Source organism: Apis cerana, linkage group LG15 (genome assembly GCF_029169275.1).
Source record: "Apis cerana isolate GH-2021 linkage group LG15, AcerK_1.0, whole genome shotgun sequence".
Taxonomy (NCBI): domain Eukaryota; kingdom Metazoa; phylum Arthropoda; class Insecta; order Hymenoptera; family Apidae; genus Apis; species Apis cerana.
Window position 1 is genome coordinate 2,504,903 of NC_083866.1, and position 18,697 is coordinate 2,523,599.

An 18,697-nucleotide genomic window follows, 5' to 3' on the forward strand; every position below is an offset into this window, starting at 1 on the left:
TATTTTTTAATTAAATTTTATATCTTTTCATGTATTATTTATACTTATTTCTAATATTAGAATATGATTAGAAAAAAGATAGTGGATTATTTATTTTAATTATATTAAATTATTTTTTAAAAAATATTTTCCAATAATATCATAAATTATTAATATTTCAGAATTTATCGATATTTGAATTAATCTTTTTATTAACTTAAAAAACTTTTTATTTAAAATCGCATTGAATTCTTATTAAAATAATGTAATATATTTCATAAATAAATTATTTTGATTTTAATTATTTTAATTTTTGAATTCAATTATAAAGATTAATGATGAAAAGAAGTAAACAATTAAATGATAATTATATAAATATGTAAGAGATTAAGAAATAAATTTTTTAAATCAACTATATAAAGAATTTGTAGTAATGATACAAAAAATTTAATTTAATATGAATTTTATTTTTGTTATACTTTTATTATAGTTATTATATTTATAGATTTAGAATTTTGATTTATATTTATTATTATTGTAAAAAATTTTATTGATAGAACTAACAAAATTATTCCCAAAAAATAATCATCATTTAACTATCTAATAGAAGAAGAAATCTAATATAATTAAATTAATAATAAACTTATCGATGCAATAAATCTATCCTATGTCAATTTTTTATTATAGATATATCAGATTATATTATCTTGTGTGATTATATTATCTTATATCGTGTTATATTTTCATTCTATATCTTTGTTATCTCAATTTATTTTCATTTTATTGTTGGATATTATTGTTGAATCTGTAAAAATAGAATTTGGCATTTTAAAGCTTATTAATTTTAAATTGAAATTGAAATTTTTAAAGTCAGTTTTTTTTTAAAAATGTTTTTTTAAAAGTTTTATTTTAAGAATTATTTTATAGAATATAGCTCAGAAAGTTATATTGCTGATAGTATACTACTAATGATACAAAAAAAAAAAAGATAAAAGTCTAGAATCTTATAAGAAGATCTCAAAATACTATTAGTAATACTAATAAATCATTCTTATATTTTTATGAATATTTTTATAATGATAAAGCTTAAAAAATTGAAGTTAGTTAATATCTATTTTAATAGATATTAATAATATAAATAATAATTATAAAATAAATTATAATAATTATAAAATAAAGATAAAAAAATATAATTACTATAATATTATTATACTATAATAATAATTTATAAAATATTTAACATTAAAATTACCATTTTTATTTATTTTTTATATCTGTTCTAAATCTAATAATAGTTATCAATGTTAATATATATTCTATCACTAAAATATTCGCAAAATTTTAACTTTAGTCAAATCATTCTTATTCAAAAATATAAAATATTGCAAAAATTTAATCTGCACCATTACTATTTTTATTTATTATTAATTCTATACTATTAATTTATCATTTTACTGTATCATGATCTCATATCTACTAAATAATTCATTCAAAATTATAACTATCTTCTACTTTCAATTTATCATATATCCTCTATCATTTCGTGATCAATAAAATTGAACTTATTAATCGATCAAGTTTTCACTAAAATTTTATCTTTACGATATTTCGTCTCGATAATTCTTGAAATGGTTTTATTTTATCTAATCGGTCAGAAGACTGTCGCCAATCTGAAACGTAATAGAATTGAATGGAAAAATATCGGAATGAAAAAGAAAGAATCGATGTCTAAGTTTGATAAATGATCAAAGATTGAAATTATCGCTGGATATCGATTTAAGATCGGATAAATTAAGCAAATTGACGAATTGATTATTTGATGACGATGATTTGATAGAAATTAATGTATAAAAAAATAAAAAATTATTTATTCTGCGAAATTTGGTAAAAAAAAAATACTTATATTCAATTTTCATACTATTTTTTAGTTTATCTTTGTTTTATTTTTTTGTGAATGAATGGACGAATATTCTTTTCTTCTTTCTTTTTTAGAAATTTGATGAATATAATTTATTAAATCTTATTATATGGATTTTAAGTTTTCTTAAATTTTATACTATGATTTAAAAATATTTAAAATTTGTTTAAAGTATATTTAGTAGATATATATATATATATAGATATATTTAAGTAATTTATATTTTCGATTCGCAATTATCTCTATTTTTTAGCATTTTTTAATATATTATTTAGTACTATATTATAGTATTATAGTATATTATATATATATTTTTTTGAGAATTATATATTTATTTCTTTCAAATTTTATTTATATCAAAATTGTTTTTTTTTTATTTATCGCAACTTATTTTCAAGTAAACTTCTTTTGTTTAATTGTAATAATAATAAACTAAAATATAACAAATGATAAAATCGATTATTTTTCTTATTCTTTTGAATAAAATATCTTACTTTTACAATTTCTTATTATTTTTTTTTTATCTTTTGTTCGAATTGTACAATCGCAATTCATCTTTTATCTAAGCAATATCTACAATCTTAACCTCATATAATAAATATTTAAAAATTATTTTGACTTGCAAAATGAAATTTTATGATAATAAAATAATAAAATAATAAAATAATAAAATGTTTTAAAAGAATTAACAAATTATTAAGTTGTATAAAAAAATTACATAAATGTTTCATAAATTTATTGAATCTCTTGCAAAAACTTAAATTATTATAAATATATAAATAAATAATAAAAACAATTTATTTTTCATACTAAACTTAAATTTTAAAACTAAGGAAATGCTTTACAAAATTTTATTTTAGAACACAAATATTTTATGACTAATTCCCAAATTCACAAATTTAATTTTCAAAATTAGATAAATTTAGAATGCTTTACAAATTTTCAAATTATTTTAATAAAATATAAAAAATAATTCTTCAAATTAATTCTCATTACTATCATAATCTTGTACATAATTTCTAAAAACCTACATAAATTTTTTTCTCTTATTTTCTCAAAATAATATAATTTTTTTTTAAATATTTTCAAAAAAAACTGTTCTTCCAATCAATCTTCATCGACAATTCCATTAAATCATTTCATTGAAAATCAGACATTTGAAATAGGGTTAAAAAATGCTGGTTTAACCGCTCCTCGATTATTTTTCCTTCTAATTTTATTCAAACCGGTCGGATTAAAGTTGGTTGTGATCGAACGTATCGCGAAAGAATACGAAACATGATCGAGTTTCGTCGTAGAAGACGTCGATAATCCAAATCGGATCGGATTTGTGGTTATTTCGACATGCAGAAAACGCGAGAACTTCCCTCTTTTAAAAATAGCAACAGTGAAAAGCGGATTTTCGTTTCAAATTTAAACAAATTTTCAGGAAAATTGTTTCGTCTTTGTAACGATATTCGTTTCGTAATCGAATTAAGTCAGGTCAAATGTAAATTAATAAAAAATTTGAAATAAAAGACAATTAATAATTATTTGGAAATGTTTGATGTCTAAATTATTCAAGTAGAGTTTGCTTGAAATGGTATTTCTTTTTTATTTATATATAATACGTGTATATAATAGAAATAAGTTTTAATTATTAAAATTTCTTACGTGATAAATAAACTATGATTAAATTTAAAAAATATGTGGAATTATTATATGAATAATTAAAGAACGATATGTTTTTGCTCATATAATAATAATATATGAACTCATATAATAAAAATAATGCATATCAAACGATGTAAATCGAGCTATATTTGTATATTTTCTTTTTATTCGAATTCAAAATAATTTCTGTGCAATTTATTTATTTATTTAGAATATTTTCTAATTTTATGGATCGTATTTCAATTTTTTTTAAAAATGTGAGATTTAAATATTTTGTTGGAAATCATTCGGAAAGAAAAATTTTGAAAAACTTTCTGAAATAAACATTATCGATATCGAATTTTAATTATTATATAAATACATTTCTAATATTATATAAATATAAATATTTCTTTTTTTCAAGATAAATATTTTTTTCTTATTATATATATATGTATATATATATTTATAATCAAATATTATAAAAAATACAATTTGATCAAATTATTCTACTGATTTCACCATTCGTTTGCAAATTGCAGAAATATCAATGGATATCGTACATGTATTCGATTCTATTGTCATTGGGATTAATATTTTGAAAACACCGAGGGTAAAATATTCATGCACAATTGTAAAATCGATTCTAAAAATTTATCAGCCGGAATAATTCAATCCTCTTTTAATTTTCCAATCGTTTAACTTTAATTCTTTTAAAAAAAATTTTATAAAAAAATTCATATTTTTTTATAAAATTAGCACGATCCATTTATTCGAAGGATTATTTTAAAAATTTTCTCGAAAGGATTATTTTAAAAAAGAGAATTTTCTCTAAAAATTATGAAAAAGAATAAATATTTATTTGAAAATATAGACGATTCTAAATATTTAATGATAAAAAAAAAAAAAATAAGAAAAAAAAAGAAAATTTAGAATAAAATTTTTGGATATTTTTTTTTATCTTTTATAAATTCAGAAAATATTGATATATTTGTATTTAATTAAGTTTTGATTGCATAGTTTGAATTTTTTTAATATCGAAAAGATTAATTAATAATAATAAAGATTATTATTATTCTTGTCAATTTTTTTTAGCAAAGTATATAATACATATCAATGATATATTTTTATAACTATTTTTGTCTATTGAAAGATTTATGATTAAAATTTAATAAAAACATAATTGTTTTTAATTTTTTCAAGAAATTAAATTTTCTAATTTTTTTAAAAAATATCGTCTTTGTATTTTTAAATTTTTGATCATGTTTTTAAAAAGATTGTAATTGGTTTTCCAAAAAATAAATTTATTGCAAATAAATACAAAAAATAGATAAAAATGAATAAAAGAATTGTGTGATTCATAAAAGAAACAATTAAAAATCTTTGATAAACAACAGTTTGTCGATTCCTTATCGTTATCATTTGGCCTATCTTGCTACCGTGTGATCTTCATGTATTTGTTATCGAATTGATTTTGATTCATTCTGATCTTTCTTTCAAAATTTCCATACTTTGTAGTAGGTATTCTTTGTTTTCATTTTTCATTGTACCATTTCTTCAGTATTTTTTAATATTTTAATGAAGTTCTTTTAAAAATAAAAACTACTATTTATGTTTATAATTATTATTATATTTATATATATATTTTATATATATATTATTAATATATATATATATATAATATATATTTATATATATTATATTTATATTTATATTATTAATATAAAAAACTACAAAATTCTAATATTATAAGTTATAATTATTAATTATTAATATATATAATTATATATAATTATTAATAAAACTTAATTAAATATTAAATATTAATAGGTATAAAATTTGGAAAATGTATTAATATAAAAAAATAAATATTTAAATATATCTAAATTAATATATACTTAATATAAACTATAAAACTTAAGTGAAAATAACATTGGTTAAGAATGCTTGAAAAATATTTATTATATATGAACAAATCTTATTTTGCATCAAAAAATTAATAAAACATTATATAATATTTGTAATTATTACTTAAAAACTATATTGATTAAAAATTAATTATACAAAACGTTAGTAGATAAAAAGTGAAAAAATAAACATATAACTATATAAAATATTAATTAAAATGATATGTATATATTATTATATGAATACATCTCTCTTTGCATTAAAAAAACTTTAATAAACTTTAATTAAAACGCAGTGTTACTATTATAAATACTTGTGATGTTCAAATGAAACAAATTGAATCGTAAAAACCTTGTATGCATACTACATTAGTAGATGACAATTGATTCGAGATAGTCTGATCACACACTGGGGTAATACTACTGAAAACTTTTCCAGTGATTTTAAATTGAATTAAATGAACCTGACCGCGAGTAGAGGCGCACAATTTTAATTGGAATTAAATTTCACGGTTATAATTCACTCCTTTTAATTTTATCAATGTGTGTTTTGTTAAAATTTCAATGGCTTGTTAATATTATTATATTGATTATTTTCTCATTTTACTAATTATTTATACGTATCTCATTTTGGTTGCTTAAAATTTTAATAATAATAATTTATTTAATGAATTTTATTTATTTTCATTTTTTTATTGAAGATTGATATTTTGATGAACTTTTATCATGTAAATTAATTTATGGTTGTTTGTATAGAGGGATGTTATCACAATATCTCATATCGCATATAAAAAACATGTGTGTCAATAACACAACTTACGTTTTATTACAACGTCATAATCCAGACGATAGGTGTGTTTAACGAGGTGTGCAACTGTTGATATATCTTATTTGAATCGTGATTAATTGAGCCGTGCCTGTTTAATTCACTATGTGTTCTATTGATGGTAGAAAGAAAAATCGAATACTATTACGTTATTACAACTATCATTACTCAATGTCTTAGAATAGCTTTTATTTTAAGTAAAATAGTATTTAATATTTTAATTTTATATCAATTATTACGTAATTAAAATTATTTTTTATAAACATTTTTACATGTAGTATTTTTATAGATATAAATATAAAATAGTTTATTTCTCTTTTTTTTTATTATATACTTTTACTGAAGTTTAATATTAATTTAAAAAAAATCTATAATATTATTATTAAAATATAATATTAATAATATATATATGACTACTTAGAATTTTAGAATAATTTTTATTTTAAATAAACCATTATTAAATAATTATTTTAAATATGAATGAAAATTATAAATATTTAATATTTTTTTTTGTAAATAGTAATATTGTATATATTTTTGAAAATATTTATTGACATCATTGTTTAAAGTATCAAATTATATACTTCTTTTATTTTTGGAGAAAATGCAAAACAAATTGTTTCAATTTTTAAATGTTACATATATGTATATGAGACATATTTTAATTTTATGTAATACTTTTATATAATACTTAATCATAATTTTTTAATTAAAAATTTAAAGATAAAATATTTTAATTAAGAATTTTAAAAAGATAAAGAAATTTATCAAAAATCTTCCAAATATCAAGTATTATCAATATTACATACTTTAAAATATTTCAAACAAAATATTCATATTTATTAAATATTCTAAAAAAAAATCTTTTTCCAAGAAATTTTTCAAAAACACAAATTTTCTTAAAATACAAATAATTCTCTAATAATAATAATTAAAATTTTAAAATGTAAAATTTAAAAAATCCTAAATTTTTCAATCATATAAATATCCTCGAAATGCAACCATATATTAAATTTAAATATTAAATTAATATATTGAAATTAATAATAGATAGAAATTAATAGTAATAGATAGTGATAAAGAAAATCTCATAAAATAGCAAAATCGAGAAAGAGAAAATCATTAAATTTTAGGATCAATGGTCGTCTATAATCGTCAAGATTAATTAGCATTTAATTTATTTGATCAATTAAGTTCCTAATTGATCAGCACCTTGAACCTTTAACTCTTATCTTTCTTTCGTATTTTCAAATAAAAAAAAAAAAATTGTAAATCGTCGTTGATATTGAGGCAATGCACCGACCAGATAAAACCTACGATAGTTGGAAAACAAACATTGTCGAATTACGTGCGTTTTACACTCGAAACGTATTAAAGAAATATTCCTATGATAGGATATAATCACGAAATTCAGAAATTTGCAGCGCAATTCATTTTCGTTTCTATGAATTAAAATGTAAAGTGTTTATTTGACAAGTGAATCTTGATAACTTGAAAATTAAAAAATAGTAATCCAGATTAATATTTATGTTTTATTAATTCAAATAAAAAAATTTTTAATCTGAATTTCAAGTTGAAATAATATTTTATAATCTATAATAATTAGCTTAAATTAGTTTTATTCTAGTTGCTTATTATATCAGTTATTTCTTAAAATATAAATAATACATTAATAATTTTAAATTGTTAATTTCCAATTATTACCAGTTACTAATAAATTTTAATTTTTATCTAATAATTATTAAGTATCCATCAATTTTTACTTATTAGTTAATATTCAATTTCCAGTTTCCATTATGAATTTCTAAATATTAATTTTCAATTTCCACATTCTATTTATTAATTTTACATTTTTATTTGTTAATAATTAAATAATATCTACCAAATTTGACTTACGAATTATCAATATTCAACTTCTATGTATTAATTTTCAACTTTTACTTATCTTTTAATTATCAATGTTCAATTTTCTGCTTTAAATCATTTATTACAAATTATTTATTTCTTACCAAAGTTAGTCAAAAAAAGAGAAGAAAAAATTTTCAAAATATTCGGAATTTTATACTGTCAGTTAATTTCTATTGCTCAAGTATATCTCAATTACTTACTTGAAAGGTACTATTTACTTGGAAGCCAATGAATCAAAAACTTTCGAACGACGTAAATCTCGAAGTTTTATTTCTCGTTTGTTTGAGATTATCGATGCGTTCCTTATCACTCGCTATCAAGTTTGACCCCGACTAATGGTGTAATCACGAATCCGCTTCTTACAGCCATAGTTATCAACCAAACACCATCAGTTTTCTGTCTCTAACCGATAAAGTATTTAAGTCATTATTTCAGATGTAATATAGGAAGTTCTGATGCAAGAAACATGGAGATTAAACTATCATATATATGAAGTTTATTATTGAATTCGAAAAACGTTAATTATTAAGATAACAATTATTTTTGCTCTTTTTATTTATTCTTTATAGATATAATTCAAGTTCTGATTGTTGGCTATTTTTTTTATTGTTTTTTTTACAATGATTCAGTAACAATATTTTTTGTCTTTCAAGTTTCGAATGACTGTGACTTCTTATATTACTATGAATTCATTATTTTTAATTCTTGTAATTATATGAGTTATATATAGAACAGATTGATAAATTTCATTAAGACTATTTATTTTTTGAAATTAAATGTTAATCATATATTTTGATAAAATATTTTGATATCAAAATTTAGAATTTTTCAAAAGATGAAGTTTATTTTATCTAACTTTTATGTTCATATTTATTATTATAATCAAAAATACAATATACTTATATTAAATATTTATTATTATTTTAAAATTATGATTATTATACAATAATCTACTAATTTTTTTTGGATTTTTTCACAAAATCACAAATCAAAATGAATTGCATTGAAATATACATGCACAACTTCTTGTTATAATGAAAATAAAAATTAAATAAAAAAATCTTAATAAAGAACAAATGTTATAAAAATATTGTATTCTGATTTTTAATTTTACTTATTTTTAAATAAATTTTGATCATTTTTAATGATTTCATTGTTATTCTTTCTAATATAAATTATTTTTCAACAAAAACATTGAACTAAATACATTTTGTCAATAAAACTTTTCAAAAAATTTTTTTTTAAATTGATCACTTTCAATTCTTTCTTGAATGAATAATTCAAATATAGATTAAAATCTTGTTTCTTTATATTTCTATTCTCTTTCATATTCTTATATCTTATTTATTCTATTGTTTTATTAATTTTATTTTAATAAATAATCATTATTAAGAATTTAGTAATTAATGATTTATTATTTTAGCATAGAACTTCGACATGCGAAATTGCATCATCTTATTGATTTTAATACTAGTCGATACACTCTGATAGTTACTACATATGTACATGTATTAAAAGAATTGCAAAAATAGTTTTTGCTATTAAAATTCTATATCTATTTCTAAATCAAATATTCATTTTATGAAATGAAAGCAAAAAACTTTCTGTTAAATAAAAATTTGCTATTTTTAACTGTAACAATGCAATAACTTAAAAATTTGCTTGTATTTTTTATTGATAAAATTTTATAAATAAATTTTTTTAAATCACGAATTTTCTATTTGAATTGATTGATCTGTATTTTTATAACGATTTAAATTATTCAATATTTTGTTATCTATTACTCTATCTAATTCGATTTTCATTATTGTAATAAATATACAATGAATCTATTAATTTATTACTATAAGATTTATTGATATCGTTTTTAAACTTGAAATGTATTTCTTCTTTATTTTTCTCTTTTCTTTTTGTATTTTTTTTCGTTCTTCCTTTATAGATATTTTTCTTGTTCATTTTTTGTTTTTTCTTTATATTTTTTTCTTTCTTTATTTTTATCTTTTATTTATTCTTTTAATGTGTTTACCTTTTTTGTGATATCACATTTCGAATCAATCTTCTTTTCTATTTTTCTATTTTTCATTTTATTTCATAATAGAGGCCACAAAAATAGAGGCAACATTTATACATCTAATACGATATGACATCAATTGTAGACATTTAAAAACAAAATTAATCATTTAAAATAGTAATTACCAAGTTTTTTTTGCATTTTTGGTTGTTATTCTCTTTCATGTTTTTCGCTAAAAATGATTCATTATCGACTAATTAGCAAGTCGTTTATCGATTTGCATGTCACGAAAGGTCGTGACTAATTTTGTAAAAACTGGTCCATCCTCTTTTAAACCTCCTTATCGATCGTTCAATTTAGGAACATCGTAAATTTGATTAATTAAGATAGATAATCATGTTTCAGATAATCGTCAAAACGCGATGTTTTGCTTGTCTTGCGAAAGGATTTTTGTCGTTTAATAGTAATTAATTGTGAAATAACTTGTTGACAGTCTAGCGAGATTAAAAGTGGCGTGTTTCGTGCCATTTCGGATTCTTAATTAAAAATTTTGGGAATATTGATTAAGTTTACACCTGAATATATTGATTAAATATCTTATTCGCGATTGATTATTTAGGATATAATTTTTGCACTTTAAAAGAATGTAAAAGAACAATAATTTAACCTGAAAAAAATTTTTAAAAATCTAAAAACCTTAAGAAATCTACAAATTTAATATATATATATAACAATATAGAAATGTTAAAAAAAATTAAAACGATAAAAATTTAAAGATTTAAAAATATTTAAGAAACAAGTTAAAAACGAAAATAAAAAAATTAGAATTATTTAAAAAATTAAAATAGATGCAGAAATAAAAAATATGAAAAATTTAAAAATTCTTAAAATATTAAAAAGATAATCATGGTAAAATTTAAATATATTAAAAGAATTAGATGTCCTTGAAAATTAAACAAAATAAAACAATTTAAAAAACTTTAAAAATTGTTACAAAATCTAAAGATCCTAAAACGAATGCAACGAAATATTTAAAAAATATTAAAAAAATCTAAAAGATCCAAAAATAAGTATCTTTCTTTTAATTTAATATATATATTTCCAAACCAAATTTCAATTTAACAATCCATTTGCTAATTTATGATATTCATTAAATTATAAATTCAGGATATTACAATCATCCTTTTTACTTACTAAGTTATAAATTAAGAAATTTCATTGTACGATTTCATTGAACGTCATCGATAACGATAACTGATATAACAATTTTTTTTTTGCTTATTTTTTTCTTTTCAGTTTTGGTTAAATACGCATGATTATTGACTCATATACACGGATAAAGCGTAAAATAATCGTTGAAGTTTCCTTATTTTTGCAAGCGGAAGGCAATCATCGTTTTACAAAATTGCGACATCCGTTCAAAACTTTCTCATATAAAATAAACTTTGCTTTTGATGTTTTGTCGTTGTTCAATTGTGTTTGTTCTATTCATATTTTATATAACAAGTTTTTTGATTGTTTTTTCATACGTCTGTCAATGTTTCTTTTATTTTTCATTTATGAAAACGAATTATTTTGATGTAAATAAAATATTTGTGCAGAATAATTTGTTGTATTGAATAACCAATTCAAATAGGAAATTTGTGGGAATTGGACTCAATTTGAAAATGAATATTGGAATATGAATGTTATTTGGAGAAAATATTTTAATATTACAATGAAATAGTGTATATTGTATACTTTATTTAATATTAAATTTGTTATTCAAATAAAAAATTTAAAAAAATTATTAGGAAATCTGCTTAAGAAACAATAAAATTTAAAAATTCTAGAAAAAATTAAAAATTTTAAAGAAATTGAAAAGTTAAAAAATTTTAAAAATCTGAAATCTGGTTTGAGAAATTAAAAAAGCTAAAAAACATCTAGAAGATTTAAAAAGATTAAAGAAAGAATTTTACAAAATATATTAAAAATTTAAAAAACTTAAAAATCTGTCTCTTTTTCTTGTTTCCTCTTTAAAAAATCAAATTTCTTTCACAAATATATATATTATAATACATTAAAAATTTAGAATATTTAAGGATAGAAACTGCAAAGCAAGAAAAATTTATAAACAAATCTAAAGTACCGAAACATTTAAAAATAGCTCCAGAAAGATTAATCAAATATAAAAATTCGTTGATACCAAATTTTTTATCGATATAAAACCATCTAATTCGAGAATCGTCGCGTAGAAAATTTATCGCGGGTCGTTTCTAGGTTAAGAGAAATCGCGCGCAATCCGGTTAGAATTTAACTCTTCGTCGTCATGCAAAGACAATGATTTATTATCGTTCGTGAGATTACATTGAACCACAGCTAATGTGACTATATTTGTCTCTTTAATTTGATTAGAAATCTCAAATAACATTATGATAATTAGGCGTCTATATATTTTTTTCAATTAGAACTTTTTTAAGCAGAAATTATTTTGAAATAGAAAAGAATATTTCTATAATTATACATTTTACAATTTTATTAATTATAAAATTTATATTGAAAATATTTATATTATATTTATATTATTTTTATATTTCTTTGAAATATAATAGATACATAAAAAAATAATATTAAAATATACAATATTTTAATGCTAGCTTATATAATTATTATTTTAAAATGAATATTTTGTTTGTACATCATAAGAAAATAATATATCGTATAAAAACAATGTTTTAATTTTAATATTATTACGATATAATATGTTAAAATCATACTATTATATATAACGTAAAATATAAAAAATACTATCTATTTTGAACATCTAAGGAATAAAAAATAAAAGAGATAAAATAAAATAGTCGACATTTATTGTATTTTAATGGAAAATAAATATTTTATTTATCAAATGTGACTATAAATAATAAATAACATTTGCCTATCATTAAGACATTGAATGAAATAGTATCTTCAAGTAGTATTTCCTTATGAAGATATTTCAGTTTTTTAGTATTTGTTTTAATTTGTTTTATCTCATATTTTCTTCAATATTGATTTTATTATTGCAGTGAAAAATATTAGATCAAAATTTTTCGATAAATGATGTATGTTTGGTAGAATCTGGAAATTGATTATCGAAATTTTTAAAATAAATATACTGTATTTTCTTTCATCATGATTATTTTATTAAATATCGTAAGTCGTAGTTCAAAATATTTCTATTATAGATTATTATATTAGCATGAAAATCATTTTTCTACTATGTATTATTTAAAATTTGTTGCTCATTGTATTCTTTATTGTTATACTAATGTAAAAAGTTTTCAATTAAAGACAATAATTATGTATTATGTAATAAACTGCATTTGTTTTAATTGATTAATTATGGTCAATAGAACTTTATATTTATAAATTATTCAAAGATTATTATAATCTTAAATTGTGCTAGGAATTGCAGGCATTTTAGTTTCATTTGATTTCTATCTTTGGTGTACAAAATCGATTTTTCAAATCTCATGTTTCATAAAATTCTGAGTATTGATCTCAAATTTGGCCTGATGTTTTTTTCTATTAATCTAAAAATATTTATATTTGGATAATTGTAGTTTTAAATATCCTGTATATATATGATTTATCTCATGATTGTTATAAATTCTTTTCTGAAAATTTTCGAGCATAAGCAGTGAAAAAAAATTTAGAAAAAATTTGAGAATAAAGATATTAATCTTTTTTTAATTTTGTTAAAATTCAAACCTCATTATATTTCATTAAAATTTTAAATTTCATATTTTTAAAATTTAAAACTCAAAATTTAAAATAAGATTTTTTCGAAAATTTCTTAAAATTTAAATCTCCAAACTTCCTCAAAGTTTACTAAAATTTTTAAGATTTAAAATTTTTCCAAATATTTATTAAAATTCATATTTAAAAACTTTTTGAACAAATTTTCGTTCTAAAAAAATTTAATTTATACTTAATTTATTCTTAAAAATATGTATGTGCATCATGAGAAAATTTGAAAATATTCGATTCAACACAAGATTCGCTTTTAACGAGATTTTTTCCAATCTTTTTGGAATAAATAAGTTTTCCAAACTTTTTCACGGCGATAAACTTGCTTTCCAATCAATGAGGAAATTTGTCAAGTGGAAATGATGCAATTGTTTGCGTACAGGCGACACAGGTAACAGCGCAACGAATAAGGCTTCCGGTACTTGGGGCACACTGAAATCGATATTGCGATGGTTAACTGCGTATGCGAAATGTTCGCACGAAATGCACTCTGGAACCGGGTCGAAAATTACTGACACGAAACGGTCGATCTGTGTCGATGTTAGATAAATACGTCAGAAGGAAGAAGTTCTACGATTTAATTTGTACCGCATAATCTGATGTTTTGACGTATAAAAATTATTTTTCACGCATGTGTAAAATAATATTGTAACGTGTATTGATACTATGGATTATATAAAAATAACGAATGATTAATTAATTTTGAAAAAAATTAAGCTATTATTTATTTGAATCGTTATTTGAATTATTCGTATTACTTGAGTTTTTATTCCAATTTTCATTCAAATTATTCGATTTACTAAATTTGTTATTATTAATTATATGAAGTATTCGAGCTTTGATATTTTAATTATTTTTATTATTTATTATTCTCATAGGAATTTCGATTATTGGAAAATTTGTATTAATTTTTATAGTTTTTTGAAAATGTGAAATGCTCGTGAAACGAAATGGTTACTGTGTATATATGGGTATCTTCGTAGGTTCTTTTAAAAGGAACTTTTAGCTATAGAAGTTTTTACCGTTCAAAGATTCATCAAACGTCGAGGCTCTTTCAGAATTATTTCGTGTGTGAGAAAGTTAAACTGAAACGTGAGAAAAAAACTAAACTTTCACTTTAGTATCTTCTTTTTACAACTATTTTTATTTATTATAGGAATGTTTAAAACATTTAAATTGTAGGTTTTTCTTGACAGGATTGTAATTACTCTTTTTCAAATTAAACTACTAAATAATAATATTAAAATTTAAAATTCAAAACATTGAACAATTCTTTTCAAATTTTAAATTTTTGAAAAGCATTGAAATTTTAATTGATATTCATTTAATTTTATTACATATAAATTCAAATCTCAAGATTTTAATTTGATTTTGAAATTGAGTTCCTTTTATTGAATTTCACAAAAATTCAGGAAACTCCAAATTTTTCCAAAATTTTTTAAAATTTAAGATTTAATTACCATCTCTACCATAGAAATTATAGAATAAAATCCATGAAATTTTCAGAAAAATTAAAAATTTTTATTGTATATAAATATTACAAAAGTTCAAACGTTTTTTAATACCATGAAATCTAGAATATTTTTCAAAGTGCGTCATTTCATAGATATCCCTAGTGTTATTTAGAAAACAATATGCCACGCGACCAATCTGTGCGCGTTGTATCCCGCGCATAGAAAAGCAATCGTGGCTATACGGCGCCTAAGTATCATTATTTTTTTCTATCGCTCAAAGCGATAACGTGTCGCCAATGATAACAGTTGTCTTAGTCTAACCTCGGACGAATAAATGCTGGGACTTTGCGCCCGAGTAGCGCACAATCCACGCAATCGTTTCACAAATTCACGCTTCTTACACGCTCCTCTATCTACTTTTGCCACTTCGTCTACGTCATTCCAGACGAATATAACCTCATTCACCATGAACTGGAGCTTTGAACCTGGAATCCGAATATAAACCAATCTTTGATAGCCTGAAATTGGTTCATCAATCACATCCTCAAATTTTATTGAAGTCAGCCATGTCATGAATAAATGATTTAATTTGTGTATTAACTGAAGCAATTGAAATTGAACTGGAATGGTTTTTAATAGAACTGGAGTAATATTGATTATTACTGGAAATAAGGATTTAAAAACCTAATGAATTTGGAAGAAGATTCAGTGAAAATTCTGTGAGTTTTTAAGTTGAAAAATCTAAGTTGAAAAATAAGTATCAAGTTCATGTGCTATTTTTTATTACAATGAAAAATGTGATTAATAAAAATTTTGTCAAATGATGTTTTGTTATGGGTGAATTAATTAAACACAGTGAATTTAAGTTTAATTGTCAATTGTTAATCAAATTGTGTTTTTTTATAAATTGAATTTTTGAATTGTTAAAATAACAGTGTTGTTTTGACTAGAACTGAAGGAACTTTTACATTCAAAAGACCTTAATATAATATAATATTTAATTATATATTTTAATATAATATGTGTTGAATAGACTTTAAGAAATAAAACTGTTTAAATTATCATTAATGAATATTGAAAAATCTTTAAAAATTCTTAGATTTAAATTCTGTTCTTATGAAAAATAAGATTGAATACAATGAATTTAAATCTATATAAATTTTGGAATATTGGATAGTGTTTTTTAAATAAACTGGAGGAATTGTTGAATTTAAAAAATATTTTAATAAAACTTGAATAGTGGTTTTATTATTGATTTGCAAAAGATTAAAAAAGATTAAAAATTAAAAAGCTTTTAAAGATTCTGAAAAGACTTTATTAAAGAACTTTATTAATCTGTAGATGATAAATTTCATTTGCAAATGCAGCTGATTGAAATTGTTTATAGTCACAAGATACTAGAAACTTCAAACTGCTGTTGTAAGCAATTTTTTCAAAGTATTAACAAATTTTTATAAATGGAGATCTAGTAGATAAAGTTGAAAAATAATGATATTAAATTAAAATTTCCTTAAGCAGATCTGTTTCAAGTATAAGTGCAATTCTACAAGTATAATATCTTTAATTACAAGTAATGATAGAATTAAGTTACTGATAAAAATTATATATTATATATATATATATAATTATATCCAAATAAAAAATTTTATTAAAAATCAAAATAATATTTTTTCAACATATTAATAATCAATAATTTTATCGAAAAATATATTGTCTATTAATATATTATAAAATACATAAAGACTGATTAAAAGTATCCACGTCAAGGCAGAAAGTATTTAAAATCTTCATATAGACTCATTCAGAGTATTTTTACTGGAAATTATAAAATACCGAAAGTATTAAAACGCATTCTAGTATTATTTAATTGGTTCCTCTTCATCAACAATGTTGGATCGTAATGTAGTGATGGTTCTTCGAACCAGGCATGAGAGAACCGAGAGACGTTTGAGGCACAAAAAGGAGGCGAATCCACCCCCTATGGAGCCACCTCCGCAACTGCTGAATAATAATTATCTGTACATCGACTTAAATATGAACTTCAGTGAGAATGCTAAGCAACAGACTGCCAAAACAAAAAAGGTAGGCTTTTTCTTTGATTTTTGATATTTTTTTTCTTTATGTTTCAAAATTGTATTTTTTTATATTTTTAATTAAATATTATTTATATGTTTATTTATTTAACGTATATTTTTTTATAAAAAAATTGGGATATTCTTAATTTTTTTAATTTTTTGATTTCTTAATAAAAAAAGGAAAAAAGAAAGGAATTCAAAAATCAATATTTTTTGTTCAAAATTACAATTATATTTGCTAAAGAAAAAGTAATTTAGATTTAAAATATTGTATCTTTAACTAACATGAAAAAAAATTTTGGTCTTTTTTTTCTCATTAATTCATAATTACAATATCTCATAAATATAATATCTTTATTAATCAATGAACAGAATAAATAAAGAGATCGAAATAATAAATTAAAATTAAATTGTATTTTCCTTTCATTGTATGATGAATCTCAATAAATAATAGATTCTATCATAAATCATCATTTGTACAGAAATATGAATAATACATTCATACGTTTTACCATTGATGAACGTCAAAGTATATTGCAGTTTATTAATTTTCGAGCATAATTTTAATTGGTTTTGCGTTATCTGTTTTATTCTTTGTTATTTACACGTTTTCTTTGCATAAACTATTATATACTTGGATCAAATTATTTATGTAAGATTAAGTGCAATTTAATATTAAAATTGTTGATTTGTAAATCAAATAATTAAAAAAATGATTGTGAAATTCATTTGTATTATGATTTCTTTGGCAAATTTTATTTTTTTTATTCTTGGTTTTCGTTTTATTTTAGCTTATAGAATCATCTCCTTTATATGTTCTTTATATATTATTTATAGCATTTAAATATATTATATATGATCTACTTCTGAATCTCGTGAGTTAAAAAGAAAAGAAGAATGGCTATAACAATAACTTTGATCTCATAATTAACGAGATGCATACGAAACGATGCGTGAGAATATGCGAATCATAGTTATGTTTTCCAGGGCCGAATTATTGTACTTTCTCTGAATTTACTATCGTCGTGTGAGAATCTTTTTCGATAGAACAAAGTGAAAATAATTAGATTTAGAGACACAAAAACACAGGAAACGGAATTCATTCTGTAACCAGTATGATTTGACATTTATTTCCGGTATATCATTTCTCTTTTTTTTTATGTATAATTAGGGACTCTTACATATTTATTTCTGTCATTATTTTATACAATGTGAG

At 20.5% G+C, this 18,697-nt stretch overlaps 1 protein-coding gene across 4 annotated transcripts in view; it reads left to right on the plus strand.

Annotated features, from left to right (window-relative positions):
- LOC108000772 (ras-related protein Rab-32) overlaps window positions 1-18,697 on the plus strand; it is a 49,525-nt gene that overhangs the window by 2,525 nt on the left and 28,303 nt on the right. The window contains exon 1 of one of the 4 annotated variants that reach the window (XM_062085443.1): window positions 17,337-17,488. The exons of the other annotated variants lie outside the window; for them this stretch is intronic. Within the exon in view, the coding sequence (XP_061941427.1) occupies window positions 17,387-17,488 (102 nt within the window). The 5' untranslated portion in view covers window positions 17,337-17,386. Of the gene's footprint in view, window positions 1-17,336; window positions 17,489-18,697 lie in introns of those variants that run through there. 4 annotated transcript variants of the gene reach the window in all.